At 49.5% G+C, this 21,817-nt stretch overlaps 1 protein-coding gene across 1 annotated transcript in view; it reads right to left on the bottom strand.

Moving 5' to 3' along the window:
- Window positions 1-1,063: 1,063 nt before the first annotated feature.
- Window positions 1,064-21,817, bottom strand: part of IKBKB (inhibitor of nuclear factor kappa B kinase subunit beta) — a 33,709-nt gene continuing 12,955 nt past the window's right edge. The window contains exons 8-21 of the mRNA XM_053269155.1: window positions 21,704-21,811; window positions 21,072-21,201; window positions 19,083-19,277; window positions 14,117-14,231; window positions 12,057-12,180; window positions 10,883-11,034; window positions 8,752-8,813; window positions 6,582-6,691; window positions 5,729-5,778; window positions 4,164-4,263; window positions 3,435-3,582; window positions 2,886-3,013; window positions 1,674-1,764; window positions 1,064-1,396 (exon numbers count right to left, since the gene is read on the bottom strand). Coding sequence (XP_053125130.1) covers window positions 1,328-1,396; window positions 1,674-1,764; window positions 2,886-3,013; window positions 3,435-3,582; window positions 4,164-4,263; window positions 5,729-5,778; window positions 6,582-6,691; window positions 8,752-8,813; window positions 10,883-11,034; window positions 12,057-12,180; window positions 14,117-14,231; window positions 19,083-19,277; window positions 21,072-21,201; window positions 21,704-21,811 — 1,582 coding nt within the window. The 3' untranslated portion in view covers window positions 1,064-1,327. The remainder of the gene's footprint in view (window positions 1,397-1,673; window positions 1,765-2,885; window positions 3,014-3,434; window positions 3,583-4,163; window positions 4,264-5,728; window positions 5,779-6,581; window positions 6,692-8,751; window positions 8,814-10,882; window positions 11,035-12,056; window positions 12,181-14,116; window positions 14,232-19,082; window positions 19,278-21,071; window positions 21,202-21,703; window positions 21,812-21,817) is intronic.

The raw sequence follows: 21,817 nt of genomic DNA on the forward strand, positions 1-21,817 counted from the left end.
CCTTTTCTCCCAAACGCTGGTTAGGGCTACCTGATGCTTGGGAATACTTAGTGAGGAGCTTGCCTCTTCCTGGCATGCCAAAAGCCTAAACCTTGTCTGCTGTTGGCTACCTGTTTGTGTCTCTATCAGCTAAGAAATGACTTCTAAGTGGATTCAAATGTAATTTGTGACTGATGACCGAAACATGTTGACTGCTCCCTTCTCAGAACCCTGAGCTGTTAAGATGCATCTTACAGTTTCCGTCTGAGACTGGGGCAGGCTGGGTCTGAATGACTAGGGGACCCTCTGGTAAGGAAGTTTGGTAGAGCAATGGCTTTCACCAACTCTGAAAACCAGGTTAAATGGACACATTTCAAATAGGAATGCCAAAGTGCAAAGGCAACCCTAAGGTCACCTAGCAGCTGACACTGGAAAAAAGTTCTGCTGACAACACTGACTGGAGAGATAAATGCATCTACTGTTGGAAATGAGATCTTGTAGCCACAGACTGTTGAGGCACCACTCCCTTGATTTAGGCCTGGTTAGCTAGTTGTCTTGCAGTTGTGGATCTTCTCTCCTGATCCCACACTCCAGTGGTAGCTGTCTTTGCCAAAACATCCTTTCTGCAGGTTTAATTATTTTGATTGATGAATCATGTTGCCCTGAGGTTATCTGACAGAACAGCCATAACTGCATAAAAGATGTTCTAGGAAGGGCACAGTGGATTCTGAAGGTTCAGCCCCTGGAAAACCTCCTTAGCCCCTCCAGATCTGATGGCTGTTGGATCCTCTCAATCCTACTGTCTCGATAGTCCTGGTTTGAAAGGCGAGAAAATTCTCTCTGAATAGGACCTAAGCCCAATGCTATTAGCAGACAATGCCAATGAAGCCAGCGGGAGGGAGTAATCTTAATTTGGTTGTCTGCTGCTGAAGAAGATGGGCTGACCTACCCCATCTGGCAGCTGTTTCCGAGAACTGGCTCCTCCAGATTCATTTTCTGTGAGTCAAAAGCAGAACCAAGATGGAAATGGTCAGGCTTTGAGGGCAACTTAAACACTAAGGAGCCAGGTAGACACTTCACTCAAAACAGTACAGAAAGTATGTATTTATATACAGATGTTTTTAAAGAGTCTTATGTGGTGCTACATAAGAAAGAAAAAAACCCTGCTGGATCAGACCAAGGGACCATCCAGCCCCAGTATCCTGGCTCACTCAGCATCCAACCAGGTGCATCCATCAGTAGTCAACAGGTACAGGTTTCTTATTCAAGGACAAGCCTGCAGTCCTATCTGGCCATCCATCATGAAGAAAACAGTTGGGTTTTAAGCTGCTTAAAACTAAAGCTGCCTTCACATCTGGGTTTGTTCTAGGCTTTCTCTTCCTTCCACTTGAAGCTTCAGCCAACTCCAGTCCAAAGCCTAAACAAGAAATCAAATGCTCAGTTAGACACGTCTCATTCACAAAGTGATCACGTTCTTCGGAAGGGTTCCCTTCCTACCTTGAAGATCTTTATTTTGCTAGAATTGATTGAGAATGCAGCTAAAGGGGTGCTCTAAATATACTGAAGACTAACCAAACTCTTCTCCCCCAGCAGTTTGCTTTCCATACCCCCACCCCTTAAAAACATACAGCTGGGTGGAAACAGTTACTCAGACCTCCCCCCAACCCTTGCAGCATAAACACAAGGGGTGTCACCATAAAGCTGTGCTCCTGGTCATTCATTGTGCTGAGCATCACGTTCTCCAGTTGGCTGCAGAGGCTCTGGGATTCCAGCAGTAGCTCCTCACTAAGAAGCAAAAGACAGGAGACCTATGGGAGAGAGGGCCTCACAAACCCCAGAGAGCAACTACCACTAGTACAAAGGGAGTCGGCTTGCTCATGACACCAAGATTTTTGCCAGGATCCGGAGTGTGCTGCTTTTCCCTATTTAATAATTTGCAATAAAAGGTAACCTAGGTCCATAGCTGCCTAAGACCCACATATCAGATACATAAAATTACAATCTGGGAAGCTTAAACACAGTGGCCAGAGGATATGCTGTCTCTAAACCCTGTGCCTCAATCTTGACCTACTTGCATCTTACATATTCAGGTATCTTGAAGCTTGGTTATAGGACTCTCTTTCCAAAAGCACTCTAGGTCAGCCTGATGTTCACTACACACTGCGGAACACATTAAGTGAAGTGGTGGGAGGTTTATCCAACTGACAGTTGTAAAACAAACAAACACGTAACGCCAGTTTTCTGGTCACCATGCTGGAAGTGTCTTTGACCAAGATATTTTGGTTGTGCTGCTGTGCTGGCATCTAGAAATGCTGAATATCCCACTGGGAGGGCTGAAACCGCTAAAAAGTCATCCGTTCCCACGAAATCCTGATGCGTTCACAGGAGTCTAGTGCTGCGGGGGGGGGGGGGAGAATCTTCTGAAACATTTGAAACAGATTCCACACATATACCAGCACCTGATCCCTCACTGTCACAAGCATCTCACCTCTCCTGGAGCCCAGGAAGATAAGCATGGGGAAGTGGATGGGGGAAGGGAAGCATAGGAGGCTGAACCTCTTCCTAGTCAATACAGCCCAAGTTCAACCCAAACCAGTGCAGTTTGGTTTGGCCACTTCAGTCTGGAACGGGTTTAGCCTCTGAAGCTTTGCACAGTCTTCTACTTTGCAGCAGCTTTGAAACAGAACAGTTGCTTTCAACATTACTGATCCATCCCCAGCACAGCATCCCTCCAGTGGCTGTTGCTGGTGTCTGTCTTCTGGGTTGGTTTGTTTTTTAAGATTGTGAGCCCTTTGGGGATAGGGAGCCATTTTTAAAATTTATTTCTATATATATTATGTAAACCGCATTGGGAACTTTTTGTTGAAAAACAGTATATAAATATTCATCACATTGTCATATCATACCTTTTAATCCCAGGTTCCGGCACATTACTATGTGGTTCTGGAGGCTGCAATGACAGCTGGGCAGGGTTACTAAGGCGTGATGCATTCATGCTGTCTGGACTGCCACTGACAGGACCACGCACCTTACTCTGGAGAAGGGGAAGAGAAAAATTAAGCTTTCTGCACACAGCAAGATGGGGAAAATAAATTATTTGCAGGAGAAAGTGCTTGCTGCTGTTGCCTACCATGGGAAGAGGGGATAGGATAGATCAACCCTGACTTCCTACCAAGCGCACTCTGCAGTGGGGAGTGATGGGTGTGCTCTGGGGCACATCCCCAGCTGATATAGGCCAATAGGCTGGACCAAGTGCCCCCAGGAGAGAGGGTGTGGCCCAGAGTGTCTGTATCAGAATGTCTGTATCAAACAGGCATCCCTCCGAAGACAAGGAATAGGTTCATTCAAAGCAATGAGGGGGGGATTGCCAGAGCAAGGGCTCCGTTGCACTAGCTGATCTCTGCCAGGTGGAGAAGAACCTGACATTCTTAGCAACTATCTTTCACTTCACGCACACAGGCAATTTTCAGCAGGTTCCAGAGTTCTTTCTGCCGTTTCTCCTGAAGTTTGACAACCTTCTCCTCATCTTCACTCATCAGGCTCATCACCTCGTCCACTTTCGGAAACAACTCCAGGGCCTTTTGCTTGCAGACAACTGTATTACTGTTTTTTAAAAAAGAAAAGAAAGATATCTGGTCACTGATCAGCAGCTGTATCAAGGCGTGGCTGCATGGGCCAGCTGAGAGCCAGAGAAAATGTGTAGCTTACAGGTATCTGAGTGGTGGAGTCAATGCCAAATCTTATTTATTCACATTTATATCCCGCTCTTTCTCCAAGGAGCCCAGAGGACTATGTACATGGTTATGTTTATCCTCACAACAACTCTGTGAGTTAGTCAGAGAGAGCTCACACTATCTTATGCTGGTCTTGGACCGTGATAAAGATTATTCATACATTCAGTTTCTATACTGCCATTCCAAAAATGGCTCAGGGCGGTTTACACAGAGAAATAACAAATAATGATTAATCGTCAGAGGGAGACTGACCCAGAGCCATCCAGTGAGTTTCATGGATGATCAAGGGGAATTTGAACTTGCCTCTCTCCAGTCCTCATCCAACACTCTACTCGTGATACCATGCCAGCTCTCACCTTGTGAAAACAGTGCCTATCTGCACTGGATGGCATTATCCCTGTTCCAACTTGCAATGAAGTAGCCATTACAAGGGGTGTTTTGGGGTCCTACCTGAGCTGACCATAAAGGAGGCGGACTTTTTTTTCAAACGTCTGGATTGCCTGCAACAGCAACCGGACTACTTCTTGACTGTCTCCGCTAGCCCTTTGGTCTAGAGAGAGAGAAAAGATAAGAAATCAAGTGACAGAAAAAGAGTGCTCATAAAAAAGCATGAGTATGAAAGTAGTTCTCTGTCTGGCACTGCTTTATGCAGCTGTTGGGAGGAGGTATAGGGTATGAGAAGCAGCCAAAGGGGCTGAAACTCCTGAGAGGTGGGGTGTCGCAGCAAGAGTTTCTCTGATCTCTATCTTGCTGCAGGGATGGGGGGGGGGAACCTTCTGCATGCAAATGCTCTTCCCAGAGCAGCCCCATCCCTTGAGGGGAATATCTTACAGTGCTCACACAAGTAACCTCTTATTCAAATGCAAACCAGGGCAGACCTGCTTAGCAAAGGGGACAATTCATGCTTTCTACAGGCAAGGGTAAACCCCTCCTGTATTCTACAAAAAACAACCACAGTGCTCTGTGGTCACCAGGAGTCAACACCAGCTCAATGGCACACTTTATTTATGTATTTATTCATTCATTCTACATTTTATATCCTGGTCTTCCTCCAAGGAGCCCAGAGTACTACATACTTAAGCTTCTCCTCACAACAACCCTGTGAGGTAGGTTAGGCTGAGAGAGAAGTGACTGGCCCAGAGTCACCCAGCTAGTATCATGGCTGAATGGGGATTTGAACTCGGGTCTCTTCGGTCCTAGTCCAGCACTCTAACCACTGCACCACGCTGGCTCCCACTACACCACGCTTTTACAAGACCACCGGCCACCTAATGGCGCAGTGGGGCAGTAACTTGCCTAGGGAGCAAGAGGCTGCTGGTTCGAATCCCTGTTGGTGTGTTTCCCAGACTATGGGAAAGACCTATATCAGGCAGCAGCGATATAGGAAGGTGCTGAAAGGCATCAGCTCATACTGTGCAGGAGATGGCAATGGTAAACCTCTCCTGTATTCTACCAAAGACAACCACATGACTCTGTGGTTGCCAGGAGTCAACCCGACTTGACAGCACCACCTTACTTTACCACAAGACCAGCTCTGCTTCTCCCTCTCCATCAAGACATTTCTACTCCTTCAGCTAAATCCATTAGAAGAAGCCACTTTCCCCTCCCTGGAAGCCCAGCCCCTTCAGCCCATCCTAACAATCTGTTACAACGTAAAATTTCTTTTAATCTGTGAAGCGTCATCTGGGTCAGAAGGTATTCAGCAGCTGGGTAGGACAAAGGCTACAAACAAAGCTTTCCTACCCAGCAGAGCAGCAAATGGGAGTGGCACAGCTCCCGCACTAGGGTAGGAGGCTCCTTCCCTCTTCATCATCATCATGTGAACATAAGACCAGCCCTGCTGGATCAGGCCCAAGGAGGCCCATCTAGTCCAGCATCCTGTTTCCCACAGTGGCCCCCCAGATGCCGCTGGAAGCCACAGGCAGGAGTTGAACTGCTTTAATGTCTTGTAGTCCTCTCTGTTCTCTACTTGCAGCCCACCTGTAGCAATATTCCAAAGCTACCATGCCTCTTACCTCTTGGCTTTTCCCTTAGCTTCCGGTACAAGTCCTTTGCTTGATTTTCTCTACAAAAGAAGCAGAAATACAATAACCACCTGGGAAATGCAGGTGTGAAGGGGAGGTATTCAGGGAAAGTACAATAGGCTCAGGGATACATGTCATGGCTTGTGTCCAGAAGGTCCCAGCAAGCTGGGAAAGACCTTGGCCTAGAACCCAAGAGTCACTGCCACTCAGAGAAGACCACAGGGACGCAGATGGCCAGACTCTGTATAAGACATCTCCCTATGTCTTCTAGGGAACAAGAAGCTGAATTAGTCTGAAGATGGTACAGTCCAGAAGAAAAGTCTTCACCACTCAATGCTGCTGAATGCATAAGTTGAATTTTATAGAGCAATCCTATGCATGCTTACTCAGAAGTAAGTCTCACTGTATCTAGTAGGGTTTACTTCCAGGCAAGTGTGCAGAGGATTGCAGCCTTAGTACCAGTAATACATCACAAAGCAGACTGCATGACCTGCTGGCCCTTTTTAACCTCAGTTGCCCATGAGAGCACCCTGGAGAAAGAGAAGCACAAACACACAGCTCTAGTGAATTGAACTGGACTGACATGCTTGGTTAAATATTCAGTCCCACAGGCTTCAATACGTATACCCAGCTTTCTGTGACTTCTACAGAGTCTTCTAAATAGTGGGTGACCTAAACAGAAGCCAGCATTATGCACTCGTGACCACTTGCCAAGACAGAGGATTGGCATGCTGATAACAGAGGTCATTTTCCACCACGCCAGGCTGGGATGAATATTTGCAAGAAAAATCTCTTTAAGGACAGAGCTAAAGCCAAAATAGAAGCATCCAAACGAACTACATACAGATCATCCAAGTTGATCCCTTGTTTCCGGCCCTGGGGGATTCTCTGCAATTCCACAATGTCTGTCTGGAGGGCCATGGTCTTCTTCACCAGCTGCTCAACATCCTTCTCCTTAGAGCAGAAAGGAGGACAACTGTCACCCAGAATCATTCAGTCATCTGGATCTCAGAGCATGGTTTAAGATACAGCCACCCTACTGAAGCTAAGCAGGTCTTGGTGTGGATGGGAGGACCATATATGCCATCTTTGAGGGTGGGGCAACAGCTCAGTGGTAGAGCATCTGCTCTGCATGCTGACAGTTCCCAGGTTCAATCCCTGGCAGCTTCTCCAGGTAGGGCTGGGAGAGTCTCCTGCCTGGAACCTTGGAGAGCTGCTGCCAGTCAGTGTAGACAATACTGAGTTAGCTGGACCAATGGTCTGGCTCAGTACTAGGCAGCTTCTTATGTTTCTAAGAAACTTGCTCATGGTAGTTTAGGCTGCAGGTAACTAGTCCTTTTCTGCCACTGTTTTGAAGACTCTCAGGTTGGCAATGGGAAGGCGGCCTTCTCCCCAAGAAAACTGGTAGAGATACCCTTTTCCAAGCAGGACGTTGTATCTTGGGCTTGTCTAGCCACTATTGGTTTGGCTGCTGTGAAGTCACAGCTGATGTCATAGAAGGCCTTTCAGCCCCAGACCTAGTGAGGCTCAATGATGAGGCACAATTGTTTGATTCTGAACCCCAAAGTCCACAAACACCCCGAGTAAAATTAAAATGCAAATGTTTGCCAACACACCATGGTCTTTCAAAATGACATGTTGAGAGCACAAATCCATTGGTTGCTGTGGACCAGTGGTCTGGCAGCTTCCTATGTTCCTGGTGTACGTGAAGTGCCTTGAACACTCAAAATACTGGATTTATGCATTTTATTACTGGGTTGCCTTATCCCCTCTTCTGCTGCGGGCACTCAATCTAGCTGTTAAATTCATGGGAACTTAGGAAGCTGCCTCATATTGAATTAGACCATTGGTCCATCTAGCTCAGTAGCAGCTCTGGGAAGAGCAGAAGGTTCCAAGTTCCCTCCCTGGCAGCATCTCCAAGATAGGGCTGAGAGAGATTCCTGCCTGCAACCTTGGAGAAGCCGCTGCCAGTCTGTGTAGACAATACTGAGCTAGATGGACCAATGGTCTGACTCAGTATATGGCAGCTTCCTATGTTCCTATGTCTTCACAGACTGGCAGCGGCTTCTCCAAGGTTGCAGGCAGGAATTTCTCTCAGCCCTATCTACAGATGCCAGCGAGGGAACTTGGAACTTTCTGCATGCAAGCATGCAGGTGCTCTTCCCAGGGCATCCCCATCCCCAAAGGGGAATACCTGACAGTGCTCACACATGTAGTCTCCCATTCAACTGTAAAGGATGGCAGACCCTGCTTAGCAAAAGGGACAATTCATGCTTGCTATCACGGGACCACCTCTCTTGTGTGTGAGAGAAAAGGGGGAATGCCTCTTAAGATCATGCTTGCCACCTGCAGGTTTTATAACTCAAAATAGTAATTTTAAAAAATTGCTGCTCAGTTTATCAGGGGTAGGTTTTCAGGTAATTAGATATTTTAATTTTATTAATCTAATCACTGCAGCCTGCATTTCGTACCATGTGTCATTATCCTCTCTTTCAAGTCAACCCAAAAAGGCTTTGCTAAAATAGTTCCTCTCTGGCTTTGAAATGTGCCCTCTACATCTCATCAGTCCTTTTAAAAAACATTCTTTTTAAAATGAAAAAATTAGTTTGAACACTGTGTAGAATCTGACCTTGCAAAAGCAGCATAACCACTAGCATCACAATTATATTAACTGTTGGTTTGCTATTTGCAGAAGGGTGTGAAAGACAACAAGCACTTGATCTCTAATTGCACAGAACAATTATCCCCGATTTACAATCCCTGTGATTTTCCTGTCCAGTGCTGCTAAAACCAAGAGAGAGAAACAATTAAGGCTTCCAAAATAGCACCCACATCACTAGCTTTCTGCTTGCATTTGTTTGCAAGGGTTAGTATGTACAACCCCCACAAATCCTTGCCCACTCATCTGCAGCTTCCTAAAGCCCAGTAGAGCAGGCACGATGTGCCCCCATCTCTCCTGCCCCACCTCCCAGGAGAGCCCCAGAAAACATCCCCATATAAAAGTAGAAGCCTACCCGTCCACAGAGCTCTACAGCCTGCTCCATTTCCTTCCAGGCCAGCAGCAGTTTCTCAGATGCTGTAAAGAGAACAGAGCAATGGTTTGAAACTTTTGTTGAGGGCCTTTCACAATCAGGAAAAACATCTGTTTGAGCTTTCTCAAAGGTTTAAAGAGCCCAATAAAACCTAAATGCCTTGACTGGTGAGACAAGGCAGGGATTAAAAGGTACCATTGTGCATGGTTTACTCTGCACAGAGATGACACCACAGTGCCTTGGTCAGCAACTCATTAATTAAAAAACACAACAAAAGCAAAGGCCAACTTTGAAGTCAGATAGGGTTGGGAGGGCCGGCAAACTCTCTGTGGCCGTTCACACTGGGAAAGAGGAGGCTAAAGAGCCTTTTCTCTGTGTCTCAGAGTGGGCAAGTGCCACTGCCACTAAACCGCTTTTCAACAGAAGTTCTCAAAGGGGGTTACATAGAAAACAAATAAATAAGACGGTCCCTGTCCAAAGGGCTCACAATCTAAAGAGAAATGTAAGGTAGACACCAGCGACAGCCACTGGAGGGATGCTGTGCTAGGGTTGGAGAGGGCCAGTTGCTCTCCCCCTGCTAAATACAGGAGAATCCCCACTCTGAAAGGTGCCACTTTGCTCAGTCGGATATCAATGGCAGATGAACAAGGGGACGCCCTTGGGAGCTGGAGCTCTGCGGGGGCCTAGAAAGGAAGTCCATGGGCCACCAACTGCCTATTCCCGCTGCAGGTGGAAGAAAAGCTTGTCAGGAATAGGGAGCCGTCCAGCTGGATTCCCATCTAAATTTGGGGTGAGGCCGGGTGGGATGCTGCACAGGGCACGGCTTCAGGAGCTGCATAGGACGAGAGGGGACAGAGACCACGCCAGAAGTGCAACTCCTCCGCCAATCAAGCATCAAGGGAGGAGATCAGCAGCATCACGTGATGCATCTCTAAGGTGCCACTGGGAGATCATTACATATTACACATCAAGAAGCGCTGAATGTTCAAATCCTCCCTTGTGCAAAGTACTCCCTGCCCAGAGAAACTAGCATGTCAGGAAGCAGATTCTAGCATAGACTTTCTTCCTGACATGTTTCCTGCATGCCAAGTGTTTTTCGCATGGAGGAGTATTCCAACTTGGAGACCTCCTTGGCAGTCCAAGATGTCCAGGAATGTCAGGAGGTGGGGGCCTTCCTCATGGATCCGGGTGGGCTGGGAAGGTCAGGAGGCGAGGGGAAGCAACAGCAGCGATGAAGCCCAATGTTAAGCAGTACAGAGGCACCCCTGCTACCTGAGCAAAGAGGCACCTTTTAAAGGGAAGAGGCTCCTATATTTAGCAGGAGGAGAGCATCTAGCCCTATCCAGCCCCAGCACAGCGCCCCTCCAGTGGCTACTGTTGGGGTCCCTTTAAAGAAAGAAAGAAATCTTTTGTTGCCCTTTGAGCACAGGGAACTGTCTTATTTATTTTTCTATGTAAACTACTTTGGAAACTTTTGTTAAAAAGCAGTATATAAATAGTAAGAGGAGGAGGAGGAGGAGGAGGAGGAGATGGTGGTGGCAGCAGCACTTCAGCCAAAAGGACCAGAAGGTTGGCTTCCTTGGGCAGGTCAAGTCTTGTGAGGACACACACACACACACACACACCCCCGCCCAACCCTCCAACATGCAGATGTGGGATTGTTGGCCATGCTGGGTGCTCATTCTGGGCCAGGGCAGAGAGGCTGAGGGGAATGACAGAGGCAAGGTAGATGGCCCTGGCTACCTGGTAGGAGAGAGCCAAGGAACGGAGTGGTTAGGGGAGCAGAAACAGGTGGCAGGCAACCCCACCCCGCTCCTTAACATGGGGGCCTCTAGGAGAGCAAGGAGTCCAGTCTAAGCCAAGAGAAGGCAAGCTGAGCTGGGGCAGGCAAGACCACCATGGGATTCTGTAGACCACACAGTGTGGCCCCGAGACAAACAAGAACTAGGTCAGCAACGGCTCATGTCTCCTGAAAGAGGCTGGCCTCGCACACCAAGAACCATGGGAAGAGAGAGAAAGTGAGCTGCCCTGTGCCGAAAAGGAGAGGGAGCAGGGCGGGGAGAGGAAAAGGAACTCCTCCCACCCCCCCGCCTGCCCTGCAAGCAGAACTCACTGATTCCAAACTCAATCTGCTCATGGTACTTCTCCAGGTCAATCTGGATGCTGGTTCTGAAGAAGTCCAGCTTGGCCTTCAGCTGCTGCGACAGGGAAGCCATGGAGTTCTTCATCTTGGAAAGTGTGCTGTTGTGCCTGAGAACGTTCCTCCTGTGAGGCCAGGTGGCGGGGGGAAAGAGTCATTCCCTCCGATGAGGTCCAGCCAACGACGCTCCAGGCTCTGCAGCTACATGTCCCCCTCCCCACTCACACCCCGACTTCCACAGCCACTCTCCATACCCAGTGCCAGCCCAGCCATATGGCCCAAACCTTTTCGCTCCCATCATCTTCAATATTTTTCAAGCAGACACCACTTCGGTGCAGGAACGATTTCCCACTGCGCTGACAGTGCTGGGAGGGCCCTCTGAGAGACGGAGCCCTCTCTTAGGAGTTCTAGGAGAAAACCCTGGCCGGGGGGGGGGGGGGAGGCACTCTGTGCACGCCTTCCAAGAGGGTAAAGGGGCTCAAGAGGGCTCCGTTCTCTGCAGGGTGGGTGGGAATGGTCACCTCCACATGGTGCCAGGGAGGCTGGGCAGAGCATTCCGTTTCAGCCACAGCTTCACACGGGCCCAATAAACTGCTAGTTGGCGGGGGGGACACAGCATTGGTGGGGGCTGCCACTGCCTCCAAGTCTTGCAATGAAGAACCCGGCCTTAACTTGTAGTCTTCTCATACCCACAGATGACAGGAGCCTGGAATCAAAAGCTGTGTGCATGCCACATGGTTGCGATGTCCAGACACTGATATCCAGGGCAGAATGCAGCACCCCGTGAACTTCTGCGTCAATCTTTTTGATTTTAAGAAGTCACGTTTCTAGTCCCTATGACTGCAAACATGAACATGAAATCATGCAGGGGGTGGGGCATTCTGCAATTTCAGAGGGCAGCTGGGCAGGGCTTCCAGGCTAGGTCCCAGTCCCTTCCCAGAGCTAGCAAAGGCAGAATCAATTAGGCAAATTAATGTAGATCAGTTTTGTTTTGTTTTTTAATTGCAGCATCATAACTTCCCCGGCCACAGGGAATTTCTGTGGCATGTAGTATTCACACAGGCCTGTCCATGACATGTCTGAGCAACCATCCAGTTCCATCCCCACCCAGCCGGCCCTACACCGCACAAGGCACCCCGTCACTTACATGGCTGCTCGCTGGCCCTGCTGAAGCTGGTTAGCGTCTTCGTTCAGCCTCCAGATTGCATGCCAGACCTGACCCCACACTTTGCGCAGCTGGAAGTAGTTGAGGATCTTCTTTGAATCCTGAACTGTGGAAGGAAAGCGGGAGAGCGGAGAGGAGAGTCGCAAAGAATGGAGCCCAGGGAGCTAGGCAGAAACCAGAAAATCCAGCCCAGCTCAGTTTGTGGAGCTAAGCATGCCAAGCCCTGGCTCCTGCTGTCCCAGGCCCAACTTGTCTCTTTCGGAGGGGGTCTGTCCTGAATTTCCTGCCAATCAGTCTCATGGAGGGACCCAGGGTTCTAGAGTCACAGGAAAGGGAGAAAAAGTATTCTAAAGTGTGTGGGCAGTGAAGAAATCTCACAAGCCAAAGGGTAGCTCAGTAGCACCACTGCTCCGCCCCAGGGCTAGCAAAAGCAGAATACATTTGGCAGATGTTCTTAATACGCATGGTCTGTGAATACTGCAGAATCCAGATCTTCTTGGTGCAAAATTTGGATCTCTCCCTCTATATATGATATGATATAATATATATTATAATATATAATATATTATAATATAATATATAATGTATCTTGCTCACTTCATTGTTGGTTAGATTGGGTTGAAGTAGTTGTAATGTGTCTGGGTTTGTCTAGAGATGGGGAGACAGGGGGCGCCTTCGTTCCTTGTGGGGCAGCTATTCCGGTGGTGGTGGGGAACAGAAGGAGTAACGTTGGCAGGTCAGCAGGACGTTCCAGTAGGCAGAAATTTAATAGCTGTCTCCCCCTCCGGCTGTCCTGCCAGCTCTGTGACCTTGAGGAGCACTGCCAACAACCCACATAGCCTTACCTTCCTCCTCTGCAATGCCAGGTTGGTCCAAAATAAACCTGAACTCATCCATGATTTGATTATGGATGAAGGTGCCGACCTGGTGTGTATCACAGAGACTTGGTTGGGGGAGGCTAGTGGCCCAGTCTGGTCCCAGCTTCTTCCTCCAGGGTATTCTGTAGAGGAGCAGGTGAGGGGACATGGGCGGGGAGGGGGAGTGGTTGTGGTCTATAAGGATAACATCTCCCTTACCAGGGTCCCTGTTGTGGTATCTGACCATGTTGAATGAGTGTACTTAAGTTTGGGGACCAGGGACAGATTGGGACTTCTGTTGGTGTACTGATTACCCTGCTGTCCAATGGAATCCCTTGCTGAGCTCACGGACTTGGTTGTGGAACTTGCGTTGGAGTCTCCCAGACTTTTGGTGCTGGGGGACTTCAATGCTCATTTCAGGACCAATCTGTCCGGGGCAGCTCAGGAGTTCATAGCGGCCATGACAACTATGGGCCTATTCCAAGTGGTCTCTGGACAAACGCACATTGCAGGTCACATGCTTGATTTGGTCTTTTACTCTGATCAGGGTGGTGTTCCGTGTGTGGGGAATCCCGTGATTTCCAAATTGTCATGGATGGACCACCATCTGGTTAAGGTTGGGCTTACAACCACTTTCCACCTCCGCAGGGGTATGGGGCCTATTAGAATGGTCCGCTCAAAGAGGTTATTGGACCCAACAGGATTCCAAGAAGCCTTGGAGGGATTTAATGTTGGCTTTGCCAGTGATCTTGTTGATGCCCTGGTGGAGAACTGGAACAACATGCTCACCAGGGCAGTAGATACTATTGCTCCTAAGCGTCCCCTCCGACCCACCTCAAAACTGGCCCCTTGGTATACGGAAGATCTTTGGGGGCAGAGGTGGCAAGGTAGGCGACTATAAACATAAAGAAATCCCCGGGAAAATTCATTAAGTTCCGGAAATTGCAAGAAAACTCTCCCATTAGAAAAAGTGTGAGTTAGGGTTAACATAAGTGTGAGGGTTGGGGTTCCAACAGAATTTGGCAGTTTTCTCCGGTACTTTTACACACAGAAAGCCTGGAATTTGTGGTACAGGATGAATGCTTGCAAACCGCAAGACTATCCTTCCACACCAGTGATTCTCCTTGGGGAAAACCTGCCAACCTCTCCCACCCCAAGCGACACCAAACAGAAGAAGGTTCTTACGGATGCAGTCAATGCTTTCGGGATGAGACCGTGGGGAGATCGGAGGCTCATAGGTGACTTTTCGGTTGTCGAAGAGGAAGAAGAGGCCTGCGTCAGCAGCTGCAGCATCATTTAACTGCAAAAACAGGCAAGTGTCATTCCACTAGACAGGTGCCTTCTGGGGACACATCCATTACATGGCTATACTGTAGATATAATCCGGCCCTATCCAAAGGACTCGGGGTGGGCCACAGCAATGACACACTGACTAACAAAGCACTCGCATAACAAATAAAGTTGCACTAGAGCAAGAAAAGACTCGCACTTAAAATCCAGGATGCATTTATTTTATTTATTTAGCACATTTTAATACCACCTATAACCAGGTCTCAAGGCTGTTCACAACTAATAAAAACATCCATAAGCTTTGAAAGCAACAGTTAAAACAGATAAACAAATTAAAATTTAAAACAAGGTTTTTTAAAAAATCAACTGAAAGCCTGACTGAACAGGTGTGTCTTCCATGCTCTTCTAAAAGCCACCAGTAAGACAGGGAGTGTGTTCCACAGCCCTGGGGCAGCTACAGAAAAGACCCACCACTGAATCAGTACCAGACGAGCCAGGAGTAACTGCAAAAGGACCTCCTCTGACTATCTTAATTGGCAGCAGGGTTCGTAACGAAGAAGGCATTCTCTTAGGATCTGAGGATCTGAGCACGACTGCACAGCTCTCTTCTGCGACAGTTCCCTTTAAAAGGAATGAGGTGGGTTGCAGGCTGCACAAGCATGCTTGGGATAGCGCAAGATTCTCCCTGAATGTGAGCTTCAGCAAAAGCAACTAGTGCCACAGCCCCCTGTCTAAGCCAGCCTGCAAAAAACCTAAGACCTGCCCAACGGAAGGAGACAGGAGATCTCCCCACAAGGATCAACACCATAGAGAATACACCTGCCAAGTAGATTGATACACTCGGACTGTGGACGGGCGCCTAGAGGCCAGGATGGCGTCTTGAACTGCGGAAGGATAGCCACAGGCCACTAGAGAGTCCCTCTCAATCTCCAAGCATGAAGATTGAGCCACTCTGAGTCTGGGTGGGAAACCGGACCCTGTCGAAGGAGATGGGGCCGACTCCCGAGGGGAAGCGGGGGTTCTGTTGACAGAGCAACCTGGTCTGAAAACCAAGGCCGATGCGGCCAGTGCGGAGCCACAAGAATGACCTCCGCCCTTTGATGACGAATCCTTTGCACCGTTCTGGACAGAACAGCAAGAGGCGGGAAGGCATAAAGCAGACCCCGAGGCCAGGGGGATAGCAAGGCATCCACCCACTCCACCCCTGGAGACAAATACCCGGAGAAGAACCTGTCCACTCTGGCATTGACTGAGACTGTGAACAGGTCCACCAGGGGAGTGCCGTACTGTTGAACGATTGCCTGAAAAACTTGATCATCCAGAGTCCACTCCGCCTGGTCCAGCTGAGACCGGCTCAACCAGTCCGCCACTGTGTTGTCCACCCTGCTGACGTGATCGGCTTCCAGTGAATACAGATTCCTTTCTGCCCAGTGCAGCAGGGCTTTGGTCTTGCAAGGACCAATGCTTTGTCCCCCCTGACGATTGAGATGAGCCTTGGCCGTGGCACTGTCGGTAAGCACCAGAACATGACGGTCGCGAACCTCGGGAAGGAACTGGACAGGGGAAAGTCGAATGGCCAAAAGTTCCAGCCAGTTGATTGACTGGAGCCGCTGCTCCTCTGACCACTGACCTTGAGCCACCCGTCACCCACAATGACCTCCCCATCCCAGAAGACTGGCATCAGTCGTACCACGATGCGATCGACTGGCAGGAAGCCTACCCCTTTGCGTAGAGCCTGAGATGTCCACCAGTCCATGGAAGTGGGATCCTCAGATGGGACCTGGTTGTTACTAGATCCTGAACAGGCAGGAGCAGCCACTGAAGGGGTCGAGAATGGAAGTGTGCCCAAGGCACGATCCCCATCGTTGAGACCATTAGACCCTGCAGTTGAGTTAGACTGAGAATGTCGGAGTGAGGGAGGAGCCGTAACCTCCGGCATGCGGTGAACAGCTTCTGTCTCCTTTCGCAAGTCAGACAGACAGACCCTTGTGTCAAATAAATGACAGCCCCCAGATCCCGAATCTTGGTCTGGGGAACAAGGGAGCTCTTCTTGAAGTTCACAAGGAAGCCATGGGCTTCCAATACTGTGAGGGTCTCCTTGACATCCTCCTGGGCCTTCAGACGAGACGGAGACTGGATCAAAAGATCATCTAGATAGGGATAAAGATGAATCCCCCTGGTTCTCAAGTGCGCCACGAGTGCTACCATGATTTTGGTAAACACCCGCGGCGCCGTCGAGAGACTGAAGGGGAGCGCATGATACTGATAATGTGCCCCGGCGTAGGCAAAGCGCAGAAACCTCCTGTCCAGGGGGTGGATGGGTACATGGAGATACGCCTCCTGAGATCCACAGAGAACAGCAAGTCCCCCTCCTGAAGGGCTATCAAGATGGAATGAAGAGTCTCCATCCAAAACCACCTCCACCTGAGGAAGTGGTTGACAAATTTTAGCTCCAGAATGGCCCTCCACTCCCTATTCTTTTTTGGGACTAAAAAGAGAATAGAGTAGACCCTGTGCCCCACCTCCTCTGGAGGAACCGGTTCGACTGCCTTGATGCTGAGCAGATGTTTGATGGCCTTCATAATCAGGGCATGCTTGGTCTGCTTGCATGACCAAGAGGAGGGTAGGAAGTGGTCTGGAGGACGTGACAAAAATTCCAGACTGTACCCCTGAGAGACAGCCTGGCGAAGCCAAGCGTCCGCACACGTCTTTGACCATACCTGTGCAAACACCCCCAGTCTTCCCCCCACCTGCATCCCTGAAAGGCAGTCATTGGGAGGCAGGGCGCTTGAATCCAGGCTTTGGGTACTGGCCTGTCTGCTGAAACTTTGGTTGTGGGCGGTCCCGAAAAGAACCTTGTGGCTTTGACCAGGTGGACTTGTCTTGTTTTCCCTGGCAGGGACGAAAATTAGACCGGAACCCCTGGAGACAAAATTGCTGGAGGCAGACAAGCTAGAAAAGAAAGACCTGCGATCCTGCCACTGAACATCACCTTTTTCCTATCTTTTGTCTCAATCAACACCGGCTCTAACGCCTCATCAAACAACTTTCCCCCCATAAAAGATGAATTGGCCAAGTTACACCTTGACTTTTGATCTACTTTCCAGTTCTTAAGCCATAAACGGCGCTTCACTGTAATGTCAGAAGCCATAGCCCTGGCAGACAGTTGCACCGCACCAAGCGAGCTGCCAGCCATAAAGGCGGAAGCCTCTCCCAGTTTTTTGAGGCCCTGCCAAAGAGCTAGCAGTTCCAGTGAGACCAGTGGAAGCAGTTCCTTGACCCAAAGAACTGAAGCCCGTGCGAAAACAGAGTTGGCCACAGAGGCCCGCAAAGAAAGTGCAGATGCCTCGAGTGACCGACACAAGGCAGAATCACATTTTTTGTCATCTTTTGTCATCTATATTCCACAGCACCTCATTGCCATCCTTTGGGAGAACTGCACCGGCAACTAAACATGCCACCTCCTTATCCACTGATGGAAACTGAAGCTCGTCCATAACCGCCCTTGTGGTGGTATAAAGGCGCCTAACCCCAGGAGGAGGACCCTTACTCTCCACGGGTCGATCCCACTCACCTTGGATGATGTCTAGGAAAAGCTGTGGGCAAGGCACTGCAACCTCTGGGGCCTTGAGGGATGGCAATACTGCTGGGTCCCCCTCAGTAGCATCCTGAGGAGCAGGAACTAGCCCCTCCAGACACAGAGACTTACGGGCCTTATGAAGGAGGCCAGGAAAATCTGGCTGACTGAACAGCCTATGGGGGCCTGCGGCGCTGGCAAGCTATCCCCCTCATCCCCTGACAACGCCCCCTCCTCTCTGCCTGAGTCAGAGTCTGTGTCATCAAAGCGCTTCCCACCCCCATCGGGAAGTAAAGCGGGGGCCAGTAGGGAGCCTTGGATAGTGGGACGACACGGGGCGCAGGAGGACAGGGTGGGAGGCCCCAGCTCTGCCAGAGGGGCTGCAGAGGCAGACGGCGGTGGAGTAGTGGTGTCAGCCGGGTCTTCCCTGCGTGCGCCCAAAATGGCAGCTGCTGGGGTAGTGGCGGGAATCTGCCGGGCCAGGGCGGGAACAAGCTTCCCGGACTCCTCCGCCACCACCTGCCTCAGAAGAGCAGCAAAACTGGGAGGAGTCTCCTCCTTGACCGCCGCAGCAGGCACTGCCTCTTCAGCCGTCCCAGACGGACAGGGATGCTTGACAGGCGGCTCGCCCAAGGACGGACCGGTGCGATCTTCCCCGACCTGAGCAGCCCCGTCCTCCATAAGACCGCCGCTATCCGACATCCCCTCCTGCAGCAACGGCGGGGAAAAGACCATCCCGCTCGTCTCCCCCTCAGCCAAGGCGGTCACTTGAGGCCGTGACTCCGTAGCCGCTTGCATGCCGCTGCGCTTAGCAGCACGAGCCGCTGCCTTCTGCTCCTTAGTGAGCTTCTTCAGCTTCTTAGCCTAGGGGGCCCAAGTGATGGGCGCGGGTGAGGTAGCCACAGCCCACTCGGTGTGGCATGCTGCAGGAGCCACTGAGTCCTCGGAGAGGGAGGGAGAGGCCTCCTTTGCACAGCGCATCTCTCGGGCTTCCACAGCCCTCAAACAGAGCCGCCGCGATGACTAGACAGGAAACAGGTGCTAGATAGCTAGTCTCCCCGAGACCCTGACTATCCCGGGGTTTTTTTGGTTAGAGAAAAGTTCAAAAGAAAAAGAAACGAGGAAAACAGGGAGAAAGAAGCTAAGCACAGCAGCGTTTCGTGGAGCAAAGCAAATAGGCACCTGCTGGAGCGAGACAAGGCGAATGACTGAAGGCTGAGGGGGCTGTCACTCCCTTCTGCTGAAAGGATGTCTCCCTTGGATGAAAAATGCTGCGGGACCTACCTTACTGTCAGCTAGACACGGAACAGCTGGCTTCTCAGGAAATACTGCTAACCCGCCCTCCTGCAGCAGCTCCTGGTCGAGCTCCTGGATGCCAGTGTCAGCCTGGATTCTGGCTCTCACACTCTGTAAAGTCTCTTCCTCCGCCAGAGGGTACACGTGGACAACACCCGTCACCATGTCCAGGATACGAACCAACTGAAAACAGAAAGGCCCAGGCAGTCAGGGGAAATTCAAACCGTTGTTGGATAACAGGGCATAAGCCAGGTCGGAGAGGAGTCCTACCCATTTTGGAGAGCTATGATCATGGAGAAACAAGAGAGGAGGCAAGGAGCTTGATCACCTGTCAAGCCCCCACTGGGTAGGACAATTTTTCTGCCCACCTCATTCAGAAGCTGGGGACGGAATCTGGGGAGGGGGCATGTCCTACCCAGCTAGGGCTTGACAGACAAACAAGATCCCTGCCTCTGGCCTTGTTTTTATCTGATACATTATTGCAAAATGGGATAGCACCCAGCTCCCGAATTAGGGTAGGACTAGTCTCCTACCCAGTTTATGGTTGTGTGAACTTATATTCATATGCCGCCATACTTCATAAATGAATTCATGGTGGTTTAGAACAAAATTCATTAAAAGAAACACATTGAAACACAGCCTCTGAAATAATAGAAATGCAGGAGAAGGTCATCATTAAAATAGGGCAGCCACAGAAAAATGTATTGACTTAGGATAAGGCCTACTGGAATAAAGGAGTCTTCAACTTTAGTTTAAAATTAAACAGGGAGGGTGCAAGTCTAAGATCAAGGGGCAGGGAGTTCCAGAGAGCTGAGGCCACCTCTGAGAAGGCTCTCCCATGCGTTACAGCATATACAGGGCACACAGCACACCCCAGGCCATGCCCTCATTTTGCCCAGAAATTTAAAAATGGGGTGGGGGGACCTGTCCCCTAGCAAAGCCACTCTCACTCACTCTCCTTGCAAGAGAGAAAGAGAGGCTATAGGTAGGAGCAGTGCACATTTTGTGTCCAGAGAATTCCAGATTCTGCTTCAAGGCAACTAGGATTCTGGGAATAGCATGTATGTGTGACACAGGCAGGGAAATTCTGGCTCGAATGCACAGACAAGCCATCTTCCACAGACACATTCTGAAGCAGTGCAGACTGATGGAGGACTGGCTCACGTGCAAGTCCTCACACTCAGATTAATAATCTCTCTGAAGCAGCAAGAAAGCAAAATGCACCCTGAGACACGGTGGCCTGAGCTTTCAAAGTTACTTTGGCAGAGATACAAAGTGATCCTGAAAAATATTTCCCTATATAAATACATTACTTTATTTGCAATTGTTTGTTTAAAATGAAGCATCCAGTTTCCTAAAGAAAAATCTCTGCCCATACAGTAAAATAATGTCATTGAAAAATTAACAACTCACTTAACGTGGACAAATGAAAACCAAAATGTGAATAATGCATGATGCTATGTGGTCAGTGCTCAAACAGAGAGAAGAGATTATTCTCTGTTTGGTGCAACAGGTCAAGTCTAGATGAAGCAATTACATGAAATTAAGCTGACAGATATATTGTTAATAACAAAGCAGCACACACCAGTTTCTTTTGCAGTCGGGGGGTTCCCCTGTCAACATAAAGATTTTAAATGCATTTCAGTGCATGCAGAACCTCGCAGAAGAGGAGAGAGCTGCTCTTGAGGTAGTGAGCATGAACTGATAAGCAGGGTTAACCTTGGTTTGTATTTGGATGGGTGGTTATATGTGAGTACTGTAAGATATTGGGATGGGGTCATAGGTCAGTGGAGGAGCCTCTGCTTTGCATGCAGGTGGTCCCAGGTTCCCTCCAGGGCAGCATCTCCAGGTAGGGCTGGGAGAGACGCCTAACTGGAACCTTGGAAAGCCCCTGCCGATCAGTGCAGACAGACTAGATGGACCAATAGTCTGACGCAGAGGAAGGCAGCTTCCTATGTTCCTCTGAATGTAATTTACTTTTAAATTCAGGATATCATCCAAAGCCTTGAAACAGCCGTTGGGGCCATGTCTGGGGTCTGTGCCTCTCTGCCGTGGGTGCCATTTCAGCATGAGCTGCAGCCATTTCTCCAGCCGATCCGCCAGAATACTACAAATGCAAATATGAAAGAGGAAGGAAGAGTAGGTGAGGGAAATGAGGACCAGCTGTGCCAGAAAGACCTGAAAAGGAGAATCCCTTTAATGCAGAGAAGGCTCTCAAAACTGTGCATGGGGGCGTCTGTAGTCAGTACAGCTCCCAACCTCTCTCCATGGGTTCTGTTCACGACACACCTGTGTCGGTATCTGGGCCATATCCAGCTCAGTTTCCCCTTCTTCCTCTGCTATTTCCCCCATTTTCAAAATGCACACAGTATGCTCCATGGGGCATGGACCTCTCTTTTAAATTAATGTTACAATATACAATGCAGTGTACATCGATGGCATTATAACAGGACAACAAAGTGCCTACCTCAAGTGCCTAGATAGCATAAGCTCCTGCCATTTCATAACTGGGAGGTTTTCTGGGTTTCAGAGCAGGTAGTAGTGAAATCCCCAACTGAGCTGCAGAAGAAGCAAGCCAATTTTCTCTCGGTGTGCAAGTAGCTCCTTACCTGTTCAGATTATTGGGGTGTGGCAATCTGCTAGAAAATTTCACCTCTCCAGCCAAGTCTTCCCAGACAACAATGTCCGTCTCACTCTTCTGCCGCACCTTTGCATGCCTGAGC

The sequence above is a fragment of the Hemicordylus capensis genome, chromosome 8 (assembly GCF_027244095.1).
Source record: "Hemicordylus capensis ecotype Gifberg chromosome 8, rHemCap1.1.pri, whole genome shotgun sequence".
Classification (NCBI taxonomy): Eukaryota; Metazoa; Chordata; class Lepidosauria; order Squamata; family Cordylidae; genus Hemicordylus; species Hemicordylus capensis.